Source organism: Carettochelys insculpta, chromosome 4, assembly GCF_033958435.1.
Source record: "Carettochelys insculpta isolate YL-2023 chromosome 4, ASM3395843v1, whole genome shotgun sequence".
NCBI classification, from domain to species: domain Eukaryota; kingdom Metazoa; phylum Chordata; order Testudines; family Carettochelyidae; genus Carettochelys; species Carettochelys insculpta.
Genome location: NC_134140.1, coordinates 116,945,535 through 116,967,605, shown reverse-complemented (window position 1 = coordinate 116,967,605; position 22,071 = coordinate 116,945,535). Strand labels below are relative to the sequence as shown.

The 22,071-nt window shown below is 40.2% G+C and overlaps 1 protein-coding gene across 3 annotated transcripts in view; it reads left to right on the top strand.

Moving 5' to 3' along the window:
- The window catches only part of BMPR1B (bone morphogenetic protein receptor type 1B), a 355,830-nt gene that overhangs the window by 238,028 nt on the left and 95,731 nt on the right, over positions 1-22,071 (top strand). For all 3 annotated transcript variants that reach the window (XM_074993577.1, XM_074993578.1, XM_074993579.1), the window contains one exon: positions 20,200-20,393. In XM_074993577.1, the coding sequence (XP_074849678.1) occupies positions 20,381-20,393 (13 nt within the window). In that variant the 5' untranslated portion in view covers positions 20,200-20,380. The remainder of the gene's footprint in view (positions 1-20,199; positions 20,394-22,071) is intronic.

Genomic DNA, 22,071 nt, shown 5'->3' with positions numbered 1-22,071 from the left:
GGAAGCCACTCTAGTCCCACAGCACTACCAATTTAAATCACCCAGGAGTGGCAGGTGGGACTGGGTGGGGGAATGGTGGAGGCTGGCACATAGGCTGGAAGATGTGTGAGGAGGAAATGCAAGCAGACCTTTTCCCTTTGGAGCCCTGTCAGAAGGAGGTGCCTTCTGGCCACGTACGAGGGTTTGAGGACTGGCACTGACCGCAGATTAAATTGACTTTGAGACCGCTGGTCTATTGGACGAAATAGGCAAACAAACATGTCTTTCTTAGCGTGCGAGTTATTTCTCTCGATAGTCATTTTTCTAATGAATACTCAAATCTAATGTGTAAATGATGTTTTTATAATCCCCTTTTTGAAATATTCAATCCCTTCCTCTGCTGGAATTGTACATAAATGAGAGAGGACCAGCTACTCATTTGGCGTGATGGGTGGGGCAGAGGAACTGAGGTGTCATATGAAGGTGTTATTAATTCAAGGAACGCCACACACTATCTGTGTTCATGTAACTTCCAAAAAGGGTATGTTAGATGGGGGAGCATATTTTCCTTTCATGAATAAAATACACTGTGACCAGGTTGTGTATGTACAGAATATTCATGTATAGAACAATGTTCTGTTTTTTTCCCCAAGAGCTAAGGTAAGTTTGCAGGCTTGCACTGTATCAGAGCTAGTGATATACTAGAGTAGTTACATGGAGTTGAGACTCTTTAAGAGACTTTTACTTACTTGCTTATTGTAAACCCAGAATTCTGTGCTGGGAAACGTTTACTTTCTGATTATAGGGATTCTTTACAGGAGTGAAAGGCCTCAGATACTCTTGATGAGCATGGCACAAGTCCAAGAATAGATTGGTTCTTCCTGTTGCACCCCATGTTGTTTATATGGAGGCAAATATTGTTGGTGCTTCATGGACACACAAAACCCCCAAAAAGGATACAGTGTCACCTCTGGATCCTGACAGCTCTTGTGCTTGCTCCCACTGGTAGTCCCCTTGACTTCAGTGGGTATTACCAGGTACAGTGCTTGCAACCATGAGTAGTAACTCTTTTAGAATTAAGCCACGAATGAAGACCTTACATAACTCAAGTGAAGGGAATGCTAGTGGGTGAGGAGAAAGGTAGGGAGTACAGCAGTAGGGCATGCACTTGTTTTGGTTAGTAGAGAACTCATCTTGAAGGTCAGCAACGTTGTTTTTTTCTATTTAAATTCTTTTTACTAAAAAGAAGTTGGGCTATTTGATAATTCAGTCTTAAAATATTTTATATGAGATTGCTTTATGCCAAGTGTGTGATTTCAAATTAGCAGTTTGTGGATTCCAGAACAATAATTGTTCAGAAGCAACAAAAGACGTGAATGCTGCATCTACACTACAACCTCCTTTCGAACGTAGAATGCAAATGAGGCAAATCAGAAATGCAAATGAAGTGCCAATTTACATGTCTCATGCTTCATTTGCATAATCACATTTTCAAAAGATGGTCTTTTTTGAAAGAAAAATAGCAGCGTGGACAGGGTTCTGTCTAAATAAAACCCCGTTTTCAAAAGCACCCTTCTTCCTGTCTTCAAACGTCAGAAGGTAAACTTTTCATTTTCCCATTTTAGATCTGTTGAGATGAGTTGATTAATTGCCATCAGCGGGTAATCCAGGTTTATCATGAAAAGGGACCTTCTTTGCACGAGTTGCTCATCAGAGAGCTAACTTTTAAAGCAATGGAATTAAAACTATGGATGAAATATTGTATGAACAAATGCACATTGAGCAATGTACTACCCCTTACCTTATGAGAAAGAATGTTTAACCTTTTGCAGTGCTGAATGAGACACCATAGGGATAAGTCAGTCAAGAAAACAGGAGAGGAAAAATGTTGAATTGCTGAAGCAGGGCCATCTTCAGAGGTCTTCCCTAAAGCAAAACTGTTAACTTAAAACTTACTCTCTGTCTGAATTCATAACCATTTAAGTAAAATGAGCATACTGAGTGATAGTTAAGATATTTTTCAGTTTGTTTGCCTTATACATTTGATATAATTTTTTAAATAGTCAATATTATTTTAATGATGATACTTCCTCTTATATAACATGTGACATTACATCTCAGGACCCCTTTACAGTGAAGAAAGGTATTTTAATCTCTGTGTTACATATGGGGAAACTGAGGCACGGGGCAGCGAGGGAGGATGTGACTTGCCCAAATCATCCACCAGGTTAGCAGCAGGCTGGGCCATGATGGAATAGAACCTAGATCTCCTAAGCCACAATGCAGTGCTATCTACTAGGCCATACAGCCATTTAATTGGTCTCTTCAGTTGTTTGTGTGAGTCCTTCACAGAGATAAGGGGAAATGAAAAACACCTTTAAAATAGGAATACGCAATTATAAACCCGTTAATTTTTACATGAGGCTAGGTACTGTGTGAAATATTATTTGAACCATTTTTTTAAAAAAAGTCACCAGATTTCAAATCAGCACTGTACCTTGAACAAGAATATGGTTCGAGAGCTGAGAATAAGGAACACATTTTAACAAGCACAAAAAATTATGCTGTGAAGGAGGGAATCTGTAGCACTGTTGACCGTGGCTGAAAGTTGAAAAAAGTAAGTAAAAATTGTAAAATATTACGCCTTTGTTTAGAAGGCAAAGTTTATTCATTTGTACAGTTCACACTTGAATTAACTGCAAAGAATAAGTTGCAAATTAGCATAGCAACTCAGTTGAATTGCATATCACATAGAGTACATAGAATTCATTTTCAGTGTTTCCAGAGTTAGCCCTAAAATGCGTAAATACATGCTTGTGAAGCAGATCTAAACTTTTTAAAGTCGCAGTGGGGCTCATTTTGTAAACAGTTCTTGAATATATGCCAATATGAGGTGTAACAGTTGCTCTGAATTGCTTGTTAGATATGACTTGTGAATTAGAGGCATTATGTTCACATATTGCATAGTTTGTCTGCCTGGGTTGCTGCAAGGTTCATTATACTGCCGAGGCTGTCAGTGCTATTGATGGATATTCATGTGCACTGAACCATTGAACCTGAACTGGTCATCTGAGTGTTGCCTGTTACTGGAACTGTGTTTATTCTTAACACTGGTTGCAACATTTAATTGCTCCCTGGGAAAAATAATTGCCGTCTGAATTTGCTCACACAGTTGACTAGGCACTTTTGAAATGTGGGACTCGTATATAGGCTACCAATGTATTCTCTCTTATTAGGCATTACAACACTATGGTTCTAATCCCAAGTTTCTTTTTCCATCAATTATTTTGATTAGGTTTGATCAGAGAACAAAAAATGAAATAGGGTGCTTAAAGTCAAACTGGGCCCTATCCTGCTTCCACTGTAGTTTCGCATTAAGGAGTGAAGCTCATTGTGAAGTTTTTCTAGCCATGTAACACACACACACACACACACACACACACACACACACACACACACACACACACACACACATGTCTGTGAAAGGGGAATGGAACACTTTTAATGGTGATGCCACTTTGCAGCCAAGGGGAGCAGAAAACCCATTGTTACTTTTATCCTCAGAATTTCTAACTGATGACATTGTCAAGGATATTTCTTCAAGAATTTGTTTAGTACTTGTACTAACATAGCTCTTAGGACCTCTACTCACAGCACAGGTCCCACTTGTGGTGGGTGCTATACAAAAACAGAACAAAAAGACCATTAATGCCCTTTGAGGGGAAAATCCTGTTAAACATTATGTGTGTCAGTGGAACTTCTGCAGTCCTTAGGCATGTGCTGTACATGTCTTAAGAACTGCATTGTAGAGCCCTCCCCTGCCAGAATGAAGAGGGCTTGTATTTCTCTAACTCTAGTGCAGATTCCTTTCACTTGACATAATGCTGGGACTGTCCTTTAAACCATGGGATGCAAAATTACCAGACATGTAATATATTTACATATGTATTGACAGTTTTCTAATTTCAGAAATAGTCCTTCAGTGCTGTAGAATGGGAACAATTACTTGGTTCACTCTTGCTTTTTATTTACCTATATATTGATTATTAAATTTGAGAACAAATCTTTATCTCAAACAAAGGATCTTTTTTTAACCCTTAGAGTTAAGCAATCAGTGATTGAGGAATTCACCGATATAATATGCTACTGGCTCTCTTTCAGGGCAGGGTTACGTATCAAGACGTGTTTCATATTAAATGTTCATCTTCAGACTGATAAAAGATACCTAAACACAGTTATAGCCATGACAATTTAGCAAGTCTGAGAAGTCATTTTTTAAATTTCTTTGTATTTTCATGTATTGTCACTGCTCACTGTAAATGTAGGTCTTCTGGAGAATTTCAGAAGAACCTGGGAACCCAAATTTTCACACTATTGTACCTAACTCAAGCACCCAAATCCATCTGTAAGCATCTACATAAAAGGGACCTGATTTACAAGGGAATTCAGCACCTGTACCATCCATTAAAGTTTGTGGAATCTGATTGATTAGCATGAATGTATGCTTGTGCTTTATAGAGCATACTTCTGAAGAGTCATATACATAAATCCAGCTTGGCTTGGATGTTTAATCAACATATCTTTGTGATTAGATACTCAGCAGATGTAAAGCAGTAGCTCTACTGACTGGCTCTGGGCCTTTTGTCTCCATTGAGTTGTGATAGTTGTCATTATAGTTACCACCATCCCAACCAAACTGACAATTTTAAAACAGCGAAACCACTTGACCACAACATATTTGCTTTTATCCGACTTTATGTACCTTTAGCAATTCTACAAGAATAAAAGTGTTGTTATGTTCTCAACTCCTACTGACTTTAATTTAAGGTAATGAGAATCTGGTGAGATTAGATTCAATCTTTGTTTTTTTACCTTAGTTTTGATAAATGTGGGTGAGACAGTGTATGCGTGTGTCTGTGCATTTAAATATGCCAGTGCCATACCCTGCATACAAGAACAATTAAAAGAAATACATTAACCCAAACATTCACAAATATTCAGATGTAAAACAAGGAGTAATCACAGGACACTAGAAGTCACCAGTTTACTTTAAATCTGCTGCTGGAGATTGTCTCTGTGATGTGAGATTATTAGATTAAAATTAAATCTGAAATTATACCATAACAAATAAATAGCACAACAAATAAAAGGAAACATGTTGGCATAAAAATGAGTGGTCTCCAAGTAACAATTCTGCAATAATATATTTTCAGTTAAAGAATTACAACAGGCCATTCTTATTTTTCTCTCTAATGCTTAGTGAAATTAATTATTGTAGAGGCAGCTGAATATTATTAACTTAAGGATTCTGTTCTTTGTCGTCTTAGTAATTGGGAAACATTGGGAAGATCAAACCCTGATTGTATTACAAAAATATGTACAAACCAAATTTCAGAAATTGAGTTTGTCTTCTTGCCCTTATATTTGATTGTATAACCATAAGTTTGTTTCATCATATAGCAATATTGTTAACAATAATTGCCAGATTGGCCCTGATGCAGTAGATTGTTAATAGCAGAGCTATAAAAATTATTCCTAATTATCCTGTTCTGTAATTATAACAGAATACTTTTTAATAAAAATTATAACATTCACAAGTTTTAGAAGGTAAGAGAGGATCTATCAAGATTGGATGCCTTCATGAGGCACCTATCTCCATATTTTTGGCACATGAGTAAGAGGTTTGAGGGGAGATTGTGTGCTACTTTTCAGGCAAGACTATCAGGATGGCTTACCCATTTCATTAGGTAAGAGAAGAGGCAGTTAATTGGCAATCTCAAATGTGTACAACTTCCATAGATGTGTTTTCTGACAAAATACTCCAGTAGACAAGCTGTATACAGAGCTGATGAAAGGTTCTGGATGAACATCCCTAAACGTTAACCCTCTGTATTTATGAATGGAACAGATGCCTCAGAAAAGCTCCTGCATGTGACTCTATCATTGTGAGTCAGTCCTGTGTCGTGCGGCTGTAACCCTTGTTCTTTTTTCTGACACTGCCAGCTATGGTGCCACTTACTACTGATGTGGAAAGTGTCCGCTAAAAACTAGACTCAAACCACCACTGATTTTGTATAGCCATGAAAGTGCTATTAGAGAGAAATTACTGTAGCTCATTATTGACCTCATCTAGATTAGAGCTGATGAAAAGTTCTTTTTTCCTGTGACCAGGTCTATGACCTTTCTAGTCTTCCCTCACCTTTATACATTTTAAACTTAAAACTTTTTGCATGGTTCTTCTGGATAAGTGGATTCTGGCAAACAATAATATTTGTTGGTTGTTAGAGAAGGAAATGTGTGTGTAACTTCAAAGCACATCTAAATGAAGCATGCCCCATTGATTAACCTGTTGGGGCATATCTACACAGAAGCTTTATTTCAAAATAAGCTATTCTGGAAGGGCTCCTTCAAAAGGGGCATGTAAACGAGCCCGATTGGAGAATAAAAAGTAGCCGTGCAACTTCAAAGTTCCCTTACTCCCAAAACATTTTGTATAGCAAGGAGATCGTTTAAACAAAATATTTTTGGAGTAAGGGAACTTTGAAGTTGTACGGGTACTTCAACGTGCCTGTAGCTACACTGCTTGCTGCCACTTCAGAGTTAGAAACTTCGAAGTTCGGGCAGCGGGAATGATGCTAATGAGGTGCTGCATATGCGGTGTAGCCCTTCATTGCTCTTCTCCAATCAGGCTCATTTACATGCCCCCTTCAAAGGAGAAGGCTAGTGTAGATGAGCCCAAATAGTTTATTTGAAAATAACACTGCTACACACAAAAATGGATTTCGAAATAGCATATAACTATACAGCATCTATGCACAGCTTATTTTGAAATAAAACCATTGGACGCAGTATGGGTTATTTCAAAATAGATTCTCTTCCCTGTCTACTCAGCCCCTATTTCAAAATAGCTATTTTAAAATAGGCGCTATTCCTCATAGCATGAGGTGTACCAATTTCAAAACAAGCCAACTGCATTTTCACAATCATTTTAAAATAACAGTTGCATTGTGTAGACACTAGCGGAGTTATTTTGAAATATCTTTGCTGTGTAAACCTACCCTTAGATGAGGCTGTGCTGTAGTGGGATGGTCAATGTGACCAATGCCAGTTGAACTAGCACCTCTAAAACACCTTTGTAATGGATCCTGAAAATTTTCTGTTGGATGCATTGTCGCTTCAGCACAATGGGCAGCATCCTGGGCTTTCTTCCCCTTTCCAAAGGTCTCATTTCAAATATGGTTGCCAAAAAAAAGGCCTTCCAGGGCCTGAGGATCCTGTCTATGGAATTTCCTGCTTGAAAATGTCTGCAGGAATTCCTTTGTGCCTGTCATCAAGTTTGATATAGGACAAATCTGTTCAGGTCATGCCTCTGACCATTTTAACCTCTCTGGTTTTCACCATGTATTTCTTTTCAAAACATGTTTCTGTCTTGCTCGGTGTGGTATACATGGTCTGTTTTTTTGTGAGCAAAGAGTGCAGTTGTAACATTTTTTTTTCTCCTGTATGATATCTCAAAGTGCTACTTTGATATATTAACAAGTCAAGGTTCCTTTTTTAAAACAATATTATTCATAGATAACGGAATCTATGGTGATTCCTTGATTTATTGCACACACAGGAGATATCTGAGATTGTCTTTAATGCTGTGTTATAGCTGGGCCAGGGAAGACAGCTTCTGCTTCTTAGTGTTTGTTTTAGTTTCACACTTTCAACAAACCTGTGTTCTCTGCACCATGTCAGTCACTGCCATCTGCAAGTAGAGTTTTGTTTTACTTTCTTTTGCAAAGAGATTGTTTAAACAACCAATCCAGGCTGCAGTTGGTCTGGCTGAGGAAATCCTGTAAGAACTGGAAACTGTTAGAAAGGATTTAATGAGATTATCATGAGCTGGTGCTTCACAAAATATCTCAAAACCTCCAAGCAGCTGTGTGTGTAACTGGGGACAGGTGAAGGAATTGGAGGAAATAAACTGTCTATGTTTGAAAGAGTCAGTCAGGTTTTTTTTTTTTTTTGTTAAAGTTGATTTTAATCTAACAGAAGTATACCAAGTGTAGTAATTGTTGTCATGCAGTAGGGCCCCCAGCCACACCAAGGCCCTCAGTTTGCTTTATTTCATGGAATAATGCATTGAATGCTGAAATATAAATTGTACTGAAAGGATCTCATTAAATATCCAAATCTGCTGAATCAAATATTGTAAAAGCACCTTTTCCTGCTCCCACATAACAGATAAAACTTGCTGCAAGTAGTGTGTAACACCGACAGACCTGGTTTGCTGGCACCAGGGATTAAACCTGGGATCATAGGGGCTAAAGCCCTGTGCTCTACTGCATGAACTAAAGGCCAGCTGGCTCTCAGCTGAGGCTGTAGAGCAGAGGTTTAAGTCACCCTCCTATGAGGTCTCAGTGCCGCTGGGTACTACAAGTGGACTTATTTGCAAATGGCTTCCAATGGTTTTATTATTCACACCCACCAATTGTCCATTCTCCAAAAGTTTCAAGGGACCCAAAATTTATAATAGATTGGCACAGTATTTCCATGCCAAATTCAAACATTGATCTCACAAGCCAAAGTTGTACAGAAGCCGTATTTATCAGTAGGTTAGAGTAGCACATACTCAGAGTCAGGGTTGAAAGCTGTCAGGGGTTTATGTGCATTCTGATTACATCTCCAAAGGTGATGCAGAGAACTATACAGGGTTCAGAGTCAATAGTGTTTACTATTCCTTCTGGCCAGGGCAAATAGCTACCTTGAAGCACCCAGGTGGGAATAGCTGCGAGAGAGAGAGAGAGCAGCTGCTCTCTCAGCTTGCTCTGTGAAAGCAAATCATGTCCCAAAGCAGAGTAGTGTCTTGTCATTGTAGGGCTGCTTTCCATCAGCATGGGCAGACCCCCAACAACTAATATTTCTAGCTCCTCAGCTTGAGTCTCAGCCCTTCCTGCTCATGTCCAGTCAGATGGGTGTTCTACAGCTAGAAATGTGATCAGAGTGCAAACATCAGTATCAATATATGGCAACAACATATATGTGCATGCCAAAAAAAAAATCTTGGCCATGATTAAACTATATATATTTTGGAAGTGGGGGGTATTTCAAAAAAGTCTAAGTCAGGGGGACAGCAACCCCTGGCGTGCATGCCAAGAGTGGCACACAAGCTGATTTTCATCAGTACACAAGGCAGGAGCTCAACCCCATCCCTCCTCCCCCATGCAGCTGGGAGCTTGCTCAAAGCCATGCCCCCTGTGGAGTAAGAAAACACCAGGTAATGCTACTGACTACCACCTAAACGGTAAAGCTCTGCATCTTTATTTACTTATGAAGCTGTTGTAAGTAGGACTATTAATAACTTTAAAAAGTATCATCAGCATTTGGACCATACATAGAGGTCAAAAGGTCAAATTTTGGCATTCCACCTCAGAAAGGTTGGTGACCCCTGGTCTCAGTTCTGGTAAAGGTCTTCTCTTCTTCTTTGACATATTCAGGAAAGGACATGCATGCTATAGGAATACACTCATCCCTCGCTATACGAGCACCAGTGGTTCCTAACTTTCTGCTCACAGGCAGAAACTCGTAAGAGGGACACTAAATTCCTATTAAATTACATGTAAAAGTCTCTGATTAGTTCCTAGGGCTCCTAACTCAGGGAAGGAGTGGCAGCAGGTGGTGCTGCTTTTGAAAGGTAAGTGAACCTTGGTTTGGGGAAGGTTAAAGGCTGGGGGTAGTGTGGGGCTGTGAGTGGGATGGAGGGTTAAAATCTGGTGTGTGGTGGGTTCAGGCTGCAGCGGTTTGGGGGCCACGACGGGGGTCAGACTGCAGGGCTGCAGGAGTCAGGTGGCAGGGGTTCTGGCTGCGGGGTCGTGGGGGGCACAGGCGGTAGGGGGGTCTGGCTGCAGGGGGGTCAGGCTGCTGGGTCATGGATGATACAGGTGGCGGGGGGGGGTTCTGGCTGTGGGGCCACAGGGGTTACAGGGAGCAGCAGGTTCAGGCTACAGGGCCTGCAGGGGTGTTGGGCTGCAGGGCTGCAGGCATACAGGTGACCATGGGGTCAGGCTCTGGGGCCTACAGGGGGGTCAGGCTGTGGGGCCACCATGGGTACACGCGGCAGGGGTTCAGGCTGTGGGGCCAGAAAAGGGGTCTGGCTGCTGCGGTTTAGGGCTGTGGGGGGTCAGGGGGTCAAGCGGGGAGCGTGTCTGGCCGCGGGGCCGGCAGGGGCATCAGGCTGCCGCGGTTTGGGGCTGCGGGTCCACGGGGAGGAGGTCAGGATGTGGGGCCAGCAGGGGTCTGACTGCAGCAGGTTGGGGCTGCGGGACTGACCGGGGGGAGGGTGTCAAACTAGGGGGATTGGAGCCACAGGGAGGGGGTAAAGCTCGTATTAGCGGGGGGGAGTTTACTCATAAAGTGAACTTAGGTAGGTATATGTGTCCCTCGTTTAAGTGAGTACTCATAAATAAAGTACTCGTTTAAGGAGGGATGAGTGGACTGCCCCTTAGGAAGGGGGTCATAAGCAATTTCTTGAACTGGTGGTATCTGATATATTTGTTAATGGCCTGGAAAATGGGAGGGAGGGGGAGGCACATTGGAAAAATCTGCAGATGGCTTAAATTATTAAAGTTAATTTAGAACTTTGGATTCTGAACTTCAGAGGGACTAAATAAGGTTAAGTGAGTAGGCAAATGGAATTCTTTCTAGACAAATACCAAGTCATGCATGTTGGAAGAATAATATTAAATATCCACACACCTTCATAACTATGACATTAACTGTGAACACATGAAGAAAATACTTTGGCGTCATTCTGGAAAGTTCATCTTGTCTCCATGCAGTGCAGTCAAAAGACGAATGAAATGCTAAGCTGTTATAAACTCTAAGATCGATACTGCAAATGTTTAAATGCCCCTGCATAGATCAGTGGCCACCTCGAACATGGCGTTCATTTCTGGTGACTGTATTCAAAAAAAGATACACCAGAAATAGAAAGAAATCAGAGAGATACAGCAGGGCCAACAGCTACTGTGGGCCCTGGGGTAGGTGGGAAACAGGCCGCCTCTGTGCCCCCAGAAGGGGTGGAGCAAAGGGCAGAAGGGGCAGGGCCATCTGATCATAGGAATAAGGGGACTTCGAAGTAGCCGGTGTCCTTTCGAAAAGGAGCCCCGTCTGGACGAGCCGCACGGCAATTTCGCATGGCAATTTCTAAGTTTTTGGCGAGCATAGACATGGCCTAGGACAGCATTATCTGCATTTTACAGATGGGGAACTCAGGTCCAAAATAAAATAATTTTCCCAAGTTAATATGGGATTCTGCATTTCAGGGAATCGTGCAGTCACTCCTGCTGCTGCCTGCAATTTTTCTCCAGTTTGTTGTGAGGTAACACGCAAAATGCAGTAGTGTTGTCAGAAAGTCTTTGGCTAGTTCTTACGACCATATAGGCCAGGCTCATCCAGTCAAGCTACAGGAACCAAACTGCCCACCAACCCAAGGTAGGTTTTTAGTGGTGGCCAGATCAGGTTGGAGGTGACTGAAATTTGGCTTTTGTTGATCTCACTTCAGATGCCAGTGAACCTCATTGCACCAGTCAACACGGATGCCACCACAACTTCTACTCTTTATTGGCAGTCTGTATAGCAGCAATTAAACTAAGTCTTAGATGGGGGAGAACAATTCCTTTTCTTCTATGATTCTTATGAATTCTTCTATGATCGATGATTCTATGATTCTGCTAGTTGTGCTGGATATTCTCATTTCCTTGGCTTGAGCAAGCAACATTCTCCACTAGATCCTCTTCCTACTTAATTGGAGTGGGACAGCTATACCTCCAGTTTTTATCTATTTCAATCCCTCTCAGCCAAGAAGGGAATGGGGAAGGAGACTGAATTAGCCATTTAACCCTAAATAATAATGCCATGTGATGTGTGGGAAAGCACCTTGGCATAACTCAGCCAGCTTAGCACCTTTCATGAGTCAAAGTTCAAATGGAAATATAATTATTTTTTTCTAAACTCTGGTCAGAATAACTACAAACATAGGTCCCAATCCCATTCTGAGCTTTGGAGGCAAATGTTACTGCAGGTTCCAGGCCTCAGTTGTTTTTGGTTTTGGGAACTACAGGTTGAACCTCTCTAGTCTGGCACCCTCGTGACCTGACTGGTGCTAAACGAGAGAATTTGCCAAATGACAGGATGTCGGTATTGTCTAGCAGCATTTCCAACACTTCCACTGCTTACTGGGCTGTGGTTCTGAAGTTAAATCCATTCCTGAGCTTCTTTAACTTTTCTGAACAGATGCTGATTATGATTTTAATTTCTCATTAAAATTCATTGATCCTAATGGAGAGTTTTAGCTTTACAAAGCTGAAGGTAAATGGAAGATAAGTTCCTATCTTACAAGTCTATATTGTGGTTCAGCCTTGTCTAAACATGTTGTTTTCATTCTGTGAAACAGTCATGCCTTAGAAGCTGATGAATTTGTAATGCTGGGTTGGGGAGAGTGGTATTGTCATTACATGTATAACAATTACAAACTGAGATTTCAAATGATGTGTAATAAGTTTGTTCCACATCAGTGGGGAAAAAGCACGGGAACATTGGGCTTCAGGGCAATTAAACACCTAACCTGGGTCAGCTGAATCAGGCTTATGGGGCTCAGATTTTGAGGCTATAAAATTGTAGCGTAGACATGGCTTGGCTAGAGCCCAAGGTCTGGGACCCTGTGACTGTGAAGCATCCCTGAGCCCTAAGTTCTGCACAGGAGTTTTCATATTTATAGCACAAACCTCCCACGCCTAGGTCTGTTGACCTGGGGGAGCTGCAGCCATGTCACAGGTGGTTTTGTCCAGTGTAGACATGCCCTTTCTGGACCTATCGTGTCTTGTTTTATCATGATCCAAATGTCACACAGAAAATGCTTTCAACAGAATACTTTAGTCAAGCCAACACGCTGAACTGAATTCTTAATTTTCCATTAGCACACTAACCTACCATCTCCGGCTTTCAACCTGTATCTATTGCTGACAGTTGGTGTCAGCAGTTGAATTAATGCTGTAAATGGTTTAACTGAATGTTTATAGAGTACAGGGTTATGTGAGATTCTGTTTCAGGTCTATAATTGTACCTTGTTTCATTTCATAGCTTGCTTATGATTAAATTATGCCTGCCTACAAAATTGTTCTACTGCATGTGATAGGAAGTTCTCTGTATTCTTAGTAAGTGAAGAATTCTGAACAAAAATGTTACATTTTTTAAAAATTCCCTCTGTCGCCCTCTCTCAAATTTGGGATCAAACTGGGAGAAAGAGTGAGTGTTTGTAAAACCGTGATGTTATCTTACTGTGAATGATTTGTTCTGGTAACTCAATTGTGTCATGCCCTTAGATGCTATAATGTTTATATTTATGAATTTATGGTCATATATTTTATGTAAGCCATATGTTTGCAGTGTAGTTATGGCTGCCTTGATTCTTTGAAGTAGTGTGGTGAAATTCTATCATGATATGCACTTGTTCCTCTCACTTTCCTCTTTCTCGTCTTCTTTCAAGCTGTCCTTTGTATTCCCTATCTTCTTTGGAAACTACTCTATCTCCTTGCGCATGATAGCTACTTTCCTCTGTGCATTTTTTGGGGTATGTATAATAGGGATCTATTAACTTCTCTTGGTGGCTTGCTCTTCCCAGCCCCTCACCCACGGTCCTTTTCTATATTATTTCATAATTAGGAGATAACGGGATTTCATCATGAAAAATTTCAGAGGGAAAAAGCAGAAAAAACCTCCTCATAATAAGATCTATCAGGCTATGGATGAGTATCCTAAGGGAAATGGCAGAAGTGGCAAAATGCAGGCCACGTAAAACTCTAGACTGGAGAAAGCATGAGAAAATATACTGTAGGAACAATCCAGCAGTAACACGAGGGGATAAGCATTTTTCATTTCTAATTTACAGTATTTTCAGGCATGCCAGACAAGCTGTAGGTTTTTGTTGAAATGATTTGCAAAGGAAGAGAAAACAATATTGACCCACCATCATGATTAAACTCCAGAGTGAACAATACATGTTGTGAGACTAGCTCAAATACTCTCATTAAACAATTGTATTAGGTTGCCTGGAAACTCTGGAAATTAATGGTACATAAGGGCAAGAAGTTTTATATATTTTTAAGTGAGCACTTAAACTCTTTAGAACTCATTGGCTACAGCTCCACTAGAGAGTTTTGTCAACAGACCCTGGTTTTGTTGACAAATTGGTGGAGCATCCACACCCAAAATGTGTTTTGTCAACAGTATGTGGACAAAAGTCGGCACTTTCACCAACAGCCCTCTGCTTCTCATAGATGAGGCAGATTCTGTTAACAAAAAAGCAGTGGATGCTCGGGGGTGGGGGGGACTTCTGTCAACAGCCAGGGCTTCCAGTTCACCAGGCGGCTCTATTTGCTGACCTTCTGGTCCGCAGTTCTGTCGAGAGAGGGCTGGGTATTCTGGCCACTCTCTGTTGACATAGCAGATCATTCTTGTGATCAGTTTTTGTGTGTGGCTGCACTCTGCCGACAGACCTTTTGTTGGAAGATTTCTTCTGGCAGAAATATCTGTCAACAGATGCTTCTAATACAATCGTAGCCGTTGTGGCCATGATAGAAGTACTGGAATGACTTTCTGGCCAGTGTAGAGTAACTTTGAGCCCTACTGTGTGCATTCTGTAAATAAGCACATATTTTCTTCTGCTGCATGCAACTCTATTCCCTGCTGTTTGTGTATTGTTGGTTTTTAAGCTGAATGTGAGTACTCTAAGTGAGGGTTCATCAAACATTTTGATAGTTCTGGTGAAAACAGAAAATGTGTTGTGTTAGGCATCAGTCTTTGTGCAGGAAAAGATTTTAATGTTGAAATGTGTTGCAGTTGTGCTACAGTTTTACACTCATGTATGCACCCTTTTTAAGGAAAATGTTAAAAACATGGGATTAAAATTCCACGAAATGAACAATATATTGATATATTGACAAATACTTGAGTTAGTTGTAAGCAGATGTAAATAAGAAGATTTTGTTTCGGTGTTGTTTTTTAAGAGTCGGCTCTGCCTTTGTTCCCAGTCTTCTCTACCCCTCCCCCCCAAAAAATTGTTAAAGACAAGTTGTTGTCAGTGGTAACTGCTGAGAATTTGTCAAAAAGCCCAGTTTTAGAAGACAATGGATCCCAAGTATACCGTGGCACAGCTTTAAACTTTATTAAGTCTGTCTTGGGCTACCCTTTCCCATCCTGAGATAAATAGAAGAAAAGTTTGGCAGACTCCATGCTGTGAGCTTGATTGATGCCCAGAACATGTGAGGGACTTTTGTGTCCAGCCTGCTCTCCAAGAGTGCATAATGTGTGAATACCAAAATAAGGTCAGCCCTTATCACATGTAATCTGGGCCTGAAGCACATCATCAGTGACAGTCATACTCTGTAAGAGAGAACACACATCATCCTCTGTGTACTTTGGACAAGTTGTGGGATTTTCTCCCTTCTCCCCTTTTACCTCTTTCTGTATGGGGGAAGGGTTGGAAGAGGGGGGAAGGAAAGCTGTGACAGAGCTCTGAAAGCCAGAGGAATACGTGCTCAGAATACTATACCACACATTCAAATAAGTGGGGGTGGGGATGGGATTGTTTATTTGTAACAAAGTGATAGTCTTTTCACAGAGTGGCAGAAATGAGTTTCTCGTCTTTGAGTTGCTGATGTCTAACGATGTGGAATGCTGCAAGTTGGGAATGGAGTGGGAAGAAAAGATACTTGGGAAAACATGCCAAACTCCCTTCTGTTGTGTTTTTAAAACTCTCCAAATCCTTCCAGAAATTGCGGCACACATCACAATTCTCATTGATTTTTTTTTTTTTTTTAAATTTCAAGATTGCTCAGGAGTTAACACACACCTGGAAAACCAGATTCTGTTCGGAGGTTTTTTATTTGTTTGTTTTTGTTTTTGTTTTGTTTTGTTTTCAAATTATAATGAAAATTCTGTCCATTGCTAACATCTTTCTACCTACCTGTTTAGATAACTACCCGCACCATGAGTAAGGTCTCTGAGCTCCACTATTCACTGCTATAATATGGCAAATAGTTACTAGTATTTCTTAAAGTATTTTCCAAGTCTGTTTACACTGTTTTGGTAGAATTTTAACATAGCATTTAAGAGGGCCCTTTATCTGGATTCTCAGCTATTTTGAAGCCTGGACCATTGTCTTGTTTTGCATTTTGACAGAGTCATAGGGTCTGGTCCATGACTAGGATTTCTGGGTGTACCTCAGAATAAATCGACCATATATTTGAGAGTTTGTCTGGGAGTCTCTGTGTGTGTGTGTGTCTGTCTGTTCAAGAACTTCTCCTAAACAGTAAGAGCTAGCGCCACAAACTTACTATGCAGCTTCCTCTTAATCATATCTTAAAGGAAGGTCAGGGTTTGCTTGTGCCAGGAAATTGGGATATGCCTGGAATGGGACTGTGACTCATAAAATCATACAGAAAAGCAACAGAATCATCAGGCAAATGAAAGGGGCTGGTTTAGGTGCCACCCTCCCCTCAGGACTGTCCCAGTCATGAGCGTCCCATCCACCAGGCATTCCCATTTGTACAGGAACATTGCTAGCTATCCCCTTCAACAGGAAGCAGGAGGAAGGTGCATAATTCGCTGCATTCTTGGTTCTGGCTGGGAAGCAGAGGGGTAGACGAACCTCGACCTGTCTCTGCTGGGGGACTTGCACGTATCCCTCAGTTGCACTTGCTGGAGCTGCAGTGGCCATGGAGAGGCACTTCTCACCTGGCCCCAAGCTGCTGGGTGTGAGAGAGCTGGGATGGTCCTCTCTCTTCAGGGCAGCCTGCATACTAAACCCCTGATCCCCCACCTCCACCACACAGAACTGATGCAGTTGAAGAAAAGCAAGAATTAATTGAGTTAAGGACCTAAGCAACACTGTGTAAATCTAGTAACAAAATTATTTTTGGAAATTCACTGCCAGTCTTTATCTACAAATTCCCTACAACAGTATCCCAGGTTTAACATAGGAAATGATGTCTGTCTAGCTGTGTATGCTGCTTGGTTACTCTATTTTAGTTGTTTAGTTTTTTTCTAAATCGGTGAAGGTGGAAGACTGTTTTCCTGTCTCTTACAATGAAATGTTGTATTGTGACATATTTGGTTGGTAGTTTCACTTTGAAAGGAATTTTACTTTATGGGTAAATGCCTTTTAAAATAAGAACATGTATAAATACGATAATTAGCAACAAAGAAATCAAACCTAGAGTTAAACTATTGATGACATTTGCAACTTTGGAAACAATGATGTCATTCTTTAAGCTATAGAAATAATTGAATTTTTTTCCCACACTTGATAGCTTGAAAAGTTTTTTTTTCCCCCATTCTTGAATATAACCCACCCACATTACACAACATTTTGCAGAGCTGTTGCTTGTTTGTATGTTGTACAATGGGTAAGTGTGTGATGCCAGTTAAACCTTTGGTATTGAATATGTGACACCGACAGACCTGGGGCCGCCGCCCCCCCCCCATTCTAAAGTATTCAAATTAGCATCTCCCTGTTTGATAGACGTCTTTCAGACTCACAGCTATACTGTGGCTGCATTTGGAGCATTTACTGCTAATGCCAGTGCAGTGGCATAGCTCCCATCCTCCTTTCCCCTCCCTCATACAACTTCTTCATTCACAAAAATTTTTATTTCCTGGTGACTATACTATGGACCACTGCCTCCCACCACCACCACGAAAAATGTCCAACACCCCTCTACAGCTCATCAGTACTTCTAACACAAGAAGTTGATAAAGAACAGCTCAAGTCACTCCATGTCGGGGCAGAGTACCAGTCTTGGACTTGAATATTCCCCTTCATCTGAGCACTCCCTGTTTGACTGGGCTGTTCTGTAGACTTTTGATGAAGGATGTAGTATTTTCCTTTGTGAGTTTTCTTTTTTTTTTTTTTTTTTTTTAAGAAACAAGCTTAAAATGTCTGTAGTTGATGAGCTATTATTCCACACTTTACTTGTGCTTGATGTGTGCGGTCTGGGGAGAAACTTTAAAGATGCCATTGACCCAAAACGTACGCATATACTTAAATTAAATTAGGAGGTAGGAACATGTTTTTCCCAGACAAATGGTGTACAATGTGCAGTGAATCTCAGAACAGAGAGCGACAAGCCTGTAAACATACATGTTTCTTTATTACTTTCCATCTGAAGGAAAATGATGAGAACACTTGAATATCCTGTGAGTGCCTTTGGTATAATGTAACTAGTCACCAAAGAATAAAAATAAAAATACAAGGAAAGAAGAAATACATACAATGCAGTCAGGTCTGACTAATTCAAGCTAATGTCTGGAACACAGGCAATTTTTTTAAATTGGCCAGTAGGGGTCTTTTCTGTTAGCAGTGAGCCAAACTAGTCTCATTCACACTGAGAACCGGTTTAGAATAACAAGGAAGGCCGAATTAAGGAATGCAACTCTGGCTACGTTAATTATGTAGCTGGAGTCAACGTACCTTAAGTCAGACATCTCCATCCATCCATCTCCACCACAGGAGGTGGATGGGAGTGAACTCTCCCATCGATGTCCCTTATTCTTAATGAGGGGCAGGAATAATGGCACTAACACAGGTGTCCTGTGAATTTGAGAGAGCATGTCCCTACCAGGAGCGCTAAATTGAACTCTGGAAGAGCCGTCTCCTGGAAGTGAAGACATAGGCTGAGTAGTACTTCACTGTGTTGTCGTTGATTATTTATTTGGTTAGCGCTAGTATCCAGTGGTTCCAATCATGGATCTGGGTTTCAGTTTGCCAGCTGATATACAAAGATCCAACAAAAGAGGGTCACAGCCCCTAAGAGCTTCTGTGGGAGACTCGTAGAATAAGGTGCTATGCAAGCATGGGAAACAGGATCTAGCCCTTCAAGATCTATGGGAAAACTCCCATTGATTTTAGTGGGGCAGTATCAAGTCTTAAGTGAACAAGGACTATAAAAAATCAAGGCTAATGCACCACAAAAGGAACTTTGCTCATTTATTTAGGGAGAATTATGTATTTTAATTATTAATGAAAATCTGTCAATAGCTACTAGTAACTGTAGAGTACTATAGTATATTTGTAAATGTATGTCACCAACATGAGCTCTCACTAGACTGCTCAGCTATTAAATCCTTTCTGAGAGTTAATTTTTCTTTGTGTGGATCAGAGATGTCCTGTCACAATCTCTCTTCAGTAGTTAGTGCATTAATTGAATTTTGCTCAGAAGTGAAGATCACAAAATTTTCTTATATGATATTATAATATTGGTTGTTTGTACATCTGGCTCTTGTTTCCATTTACCTAAACCAGATCATATGTGGGTATAATCTGTCATTTGTAGCTCTATCAACTTATATTAGTGCAGGATCTGTCCCCAGGACTTGGAGTTGTGTATGAATTAAAACAACAACAACTAAACTGAAATAAACCTTTGTATAAAAGTGGAGAAAGCAGTAATTTAGAACTCTGGCACATACAAATAGCCTATGTAGCTCTATCAGAATACGAAAGCATGCATTGCAACTGTGACCAATGACAAACAGTTGAGGGATTTAATGAAATCTGCATGCATTTCTAGTTCGTGAGTGTACTTACAGCAGTTTCATATGATTTATATAAAATAAAGGAGTCCAGTTACACCAGGAATCCACTGCCTTCTGAAAAAATCTGTTTATGATTCCTATAAATTATACTTCATATGCAGGAAAGCAAACCTTCATTTGAATGACAAAATGAGCAGACCCAGACTATTTCTTATCTTTTTTGGCTATCTTCATTATTGGTTCAGAGCAATCCTTATTTCTCTCAATATAGGAAGTGCACAGAAAAATGCTGGTGTGACTTTAAAAAAAAAAAAGCCAACAGTAGGGATCAGTTTATAGAACAATTGATAAGTGTTTTGTGTCCATCTAGTTGAAAAATGCAATACGTTCTTTATGTGAATTATCAGGATGTTAGTTTTTTGTATGTGTAAAGCAAAGAGGGAGTTAAAGTCTCTGGCTGCAGCTTCTAAGTTTACACAAATCCCTGTGTGGGCAGTCAATCCATGCTCCTGTCTCAGGAATCCACTCCAGCTTGGGATCCTTGCTGCCCTTTTGTTGTCCTCCCCACGAGGTGATCAATTGAGGTCTATGTGGTGACAGAACCAGTTTGTAACAGGCTTGTCTTTCACATTCTCATCTCAGGCTTGCTGGCAGATTTGTCCGAGGATCTGAGAGAGGTGAAGCAACAGAATACCAGTGAAATAAGAAAAGAGAAAGAAACAGAACAACACAGGCAAATCAGAATCAGTACTCTCCTGCAGCTTTGGGTTGGCTGTAAGAATCAAACTGGCAGCTTCGGATTTCCTTGATCGTGCTACTCTCCATGCACCCCAGAGGTAAGAAGTAAAAGTGTTCTGCACTTAAACTACCACAGAGTGGTGAGCTGAAAGATAACCAATAACTGTTCAATTTTATTATGAAAAGAAAAGTTTAGCGTAGAGAATTGCAGCTTAAGAATTTCCAAATCACAGTGCAGACTGTGAAAGTACAGCATTTTAGTTGCTTGTATGGCATGTGTAAGTAGTATGTATGAATTGAAAACAGAATTTCAAAGGATACTTACAGAGAGGTACAGTAGTTAGAGGTACAATGGAATGGTTTTTTGGGCGGGGACAGGGAGACTGCAGTTGTTTAAATGGCTTTATAATTTTATTTAGACCCAAATATGCAATTGATGCTCTCAATAGACAGTTTGTAGAATCTACCAACATGTTTAGGGATGCAATATATATAAGCTCCAAGTCGTGTTTTTATGGGAGTTTAGATGCAGTATTTGTGAAATGTGTTGCACAGGTAAAACAAAGGTTTTTATATCAAATGCATTACATTAAAGCACGTAGAATTGCATATGATGTAACAGTATATAATATTATCTTTGAGCATTGCATAAGGCTAAGAGTATTTTCCTTAACTTCACTCAGGTTAACAAAAAAGATTTGTCACTGAGCAAAGATTAGGAAAAAATGCTTTTTTTCGTACTTTACTTTTAAAAAGCAAGAATGAAGATTATGGCTAATTATAGTAGTGCAGTATTTACCAACCAGAAAGCATAACAAACAGAGCGAAATAAGGGAGAATTATGAAAGACTGACAGCAAAGACACAACAGTATTTTAAATTGTAGAGTGTGTGATAAGGAAGCTACATGAGTCTTGTGTTTACACCACCACTGCATCTGAAATCAAGTGCACTAATTGAGAGGATTTTTTTTAATTACTGATAAAGGTGTTTACAATAATTCGCTCTATAGGCTTACTGCCATTCTTTATCAAATTCATGCCATCTTTCCGGAGACTTTTTTTAAGTAGTATAAGTTCAGAAAAGATGACAAATAATGTTATGAAATGTTCTGGTCTTTTTCCTTTGGTTGCTTGTTTTTGTGGTACAGCAGGTAACTAGCAAGTGGTCTAGCACATAAAAAAGAAAAGTAAATATTTACAGCAAAGAAGGTTTTTCTCTCTTCCCTTCTATTAGTAATTTCAATTAATTAAACACTTAAACTTTCTATGACCTCACCTACAACCCTTCAGTTTTGGACATATGGTTTCTTTGTTTTTGTTTGTTTTGTTTTGAATGCTGTAGGAAATCTTACCCTGACTCCCTATTCGGACATGATACAGATAAACCTAATGTCCAGAAGGAACAGCAGTAGTATCTTTCTGTAGTAAATATGCTTCCAAAGATTTAATATGTGGTAGGAAGGTAGCAATTGGTAGGAGAAAACTGACTTCATGAGTCTGCAGTGAGCTCAAATAAAACTTTAGATTCCAACACACACAACTATGGTGCAGTTCAGCTCAGGATCCACCTTCCCTAATGACAATTATCTTGGAATATGGTTCTTAATTTAACGAGTTGGATCTATCTCCAGTTTATATTGGGGCAGTGTTTATGAAACGGGAGCCATCTTACTTCTTCAAACACTGCATAATAATTGAGTAGATGTTGTAAAGTTAGGGTGAAACTCCAAAATCCAGTTGTTTCTTGGTTAAAAGCACTGGGTTAAAACTGTTCA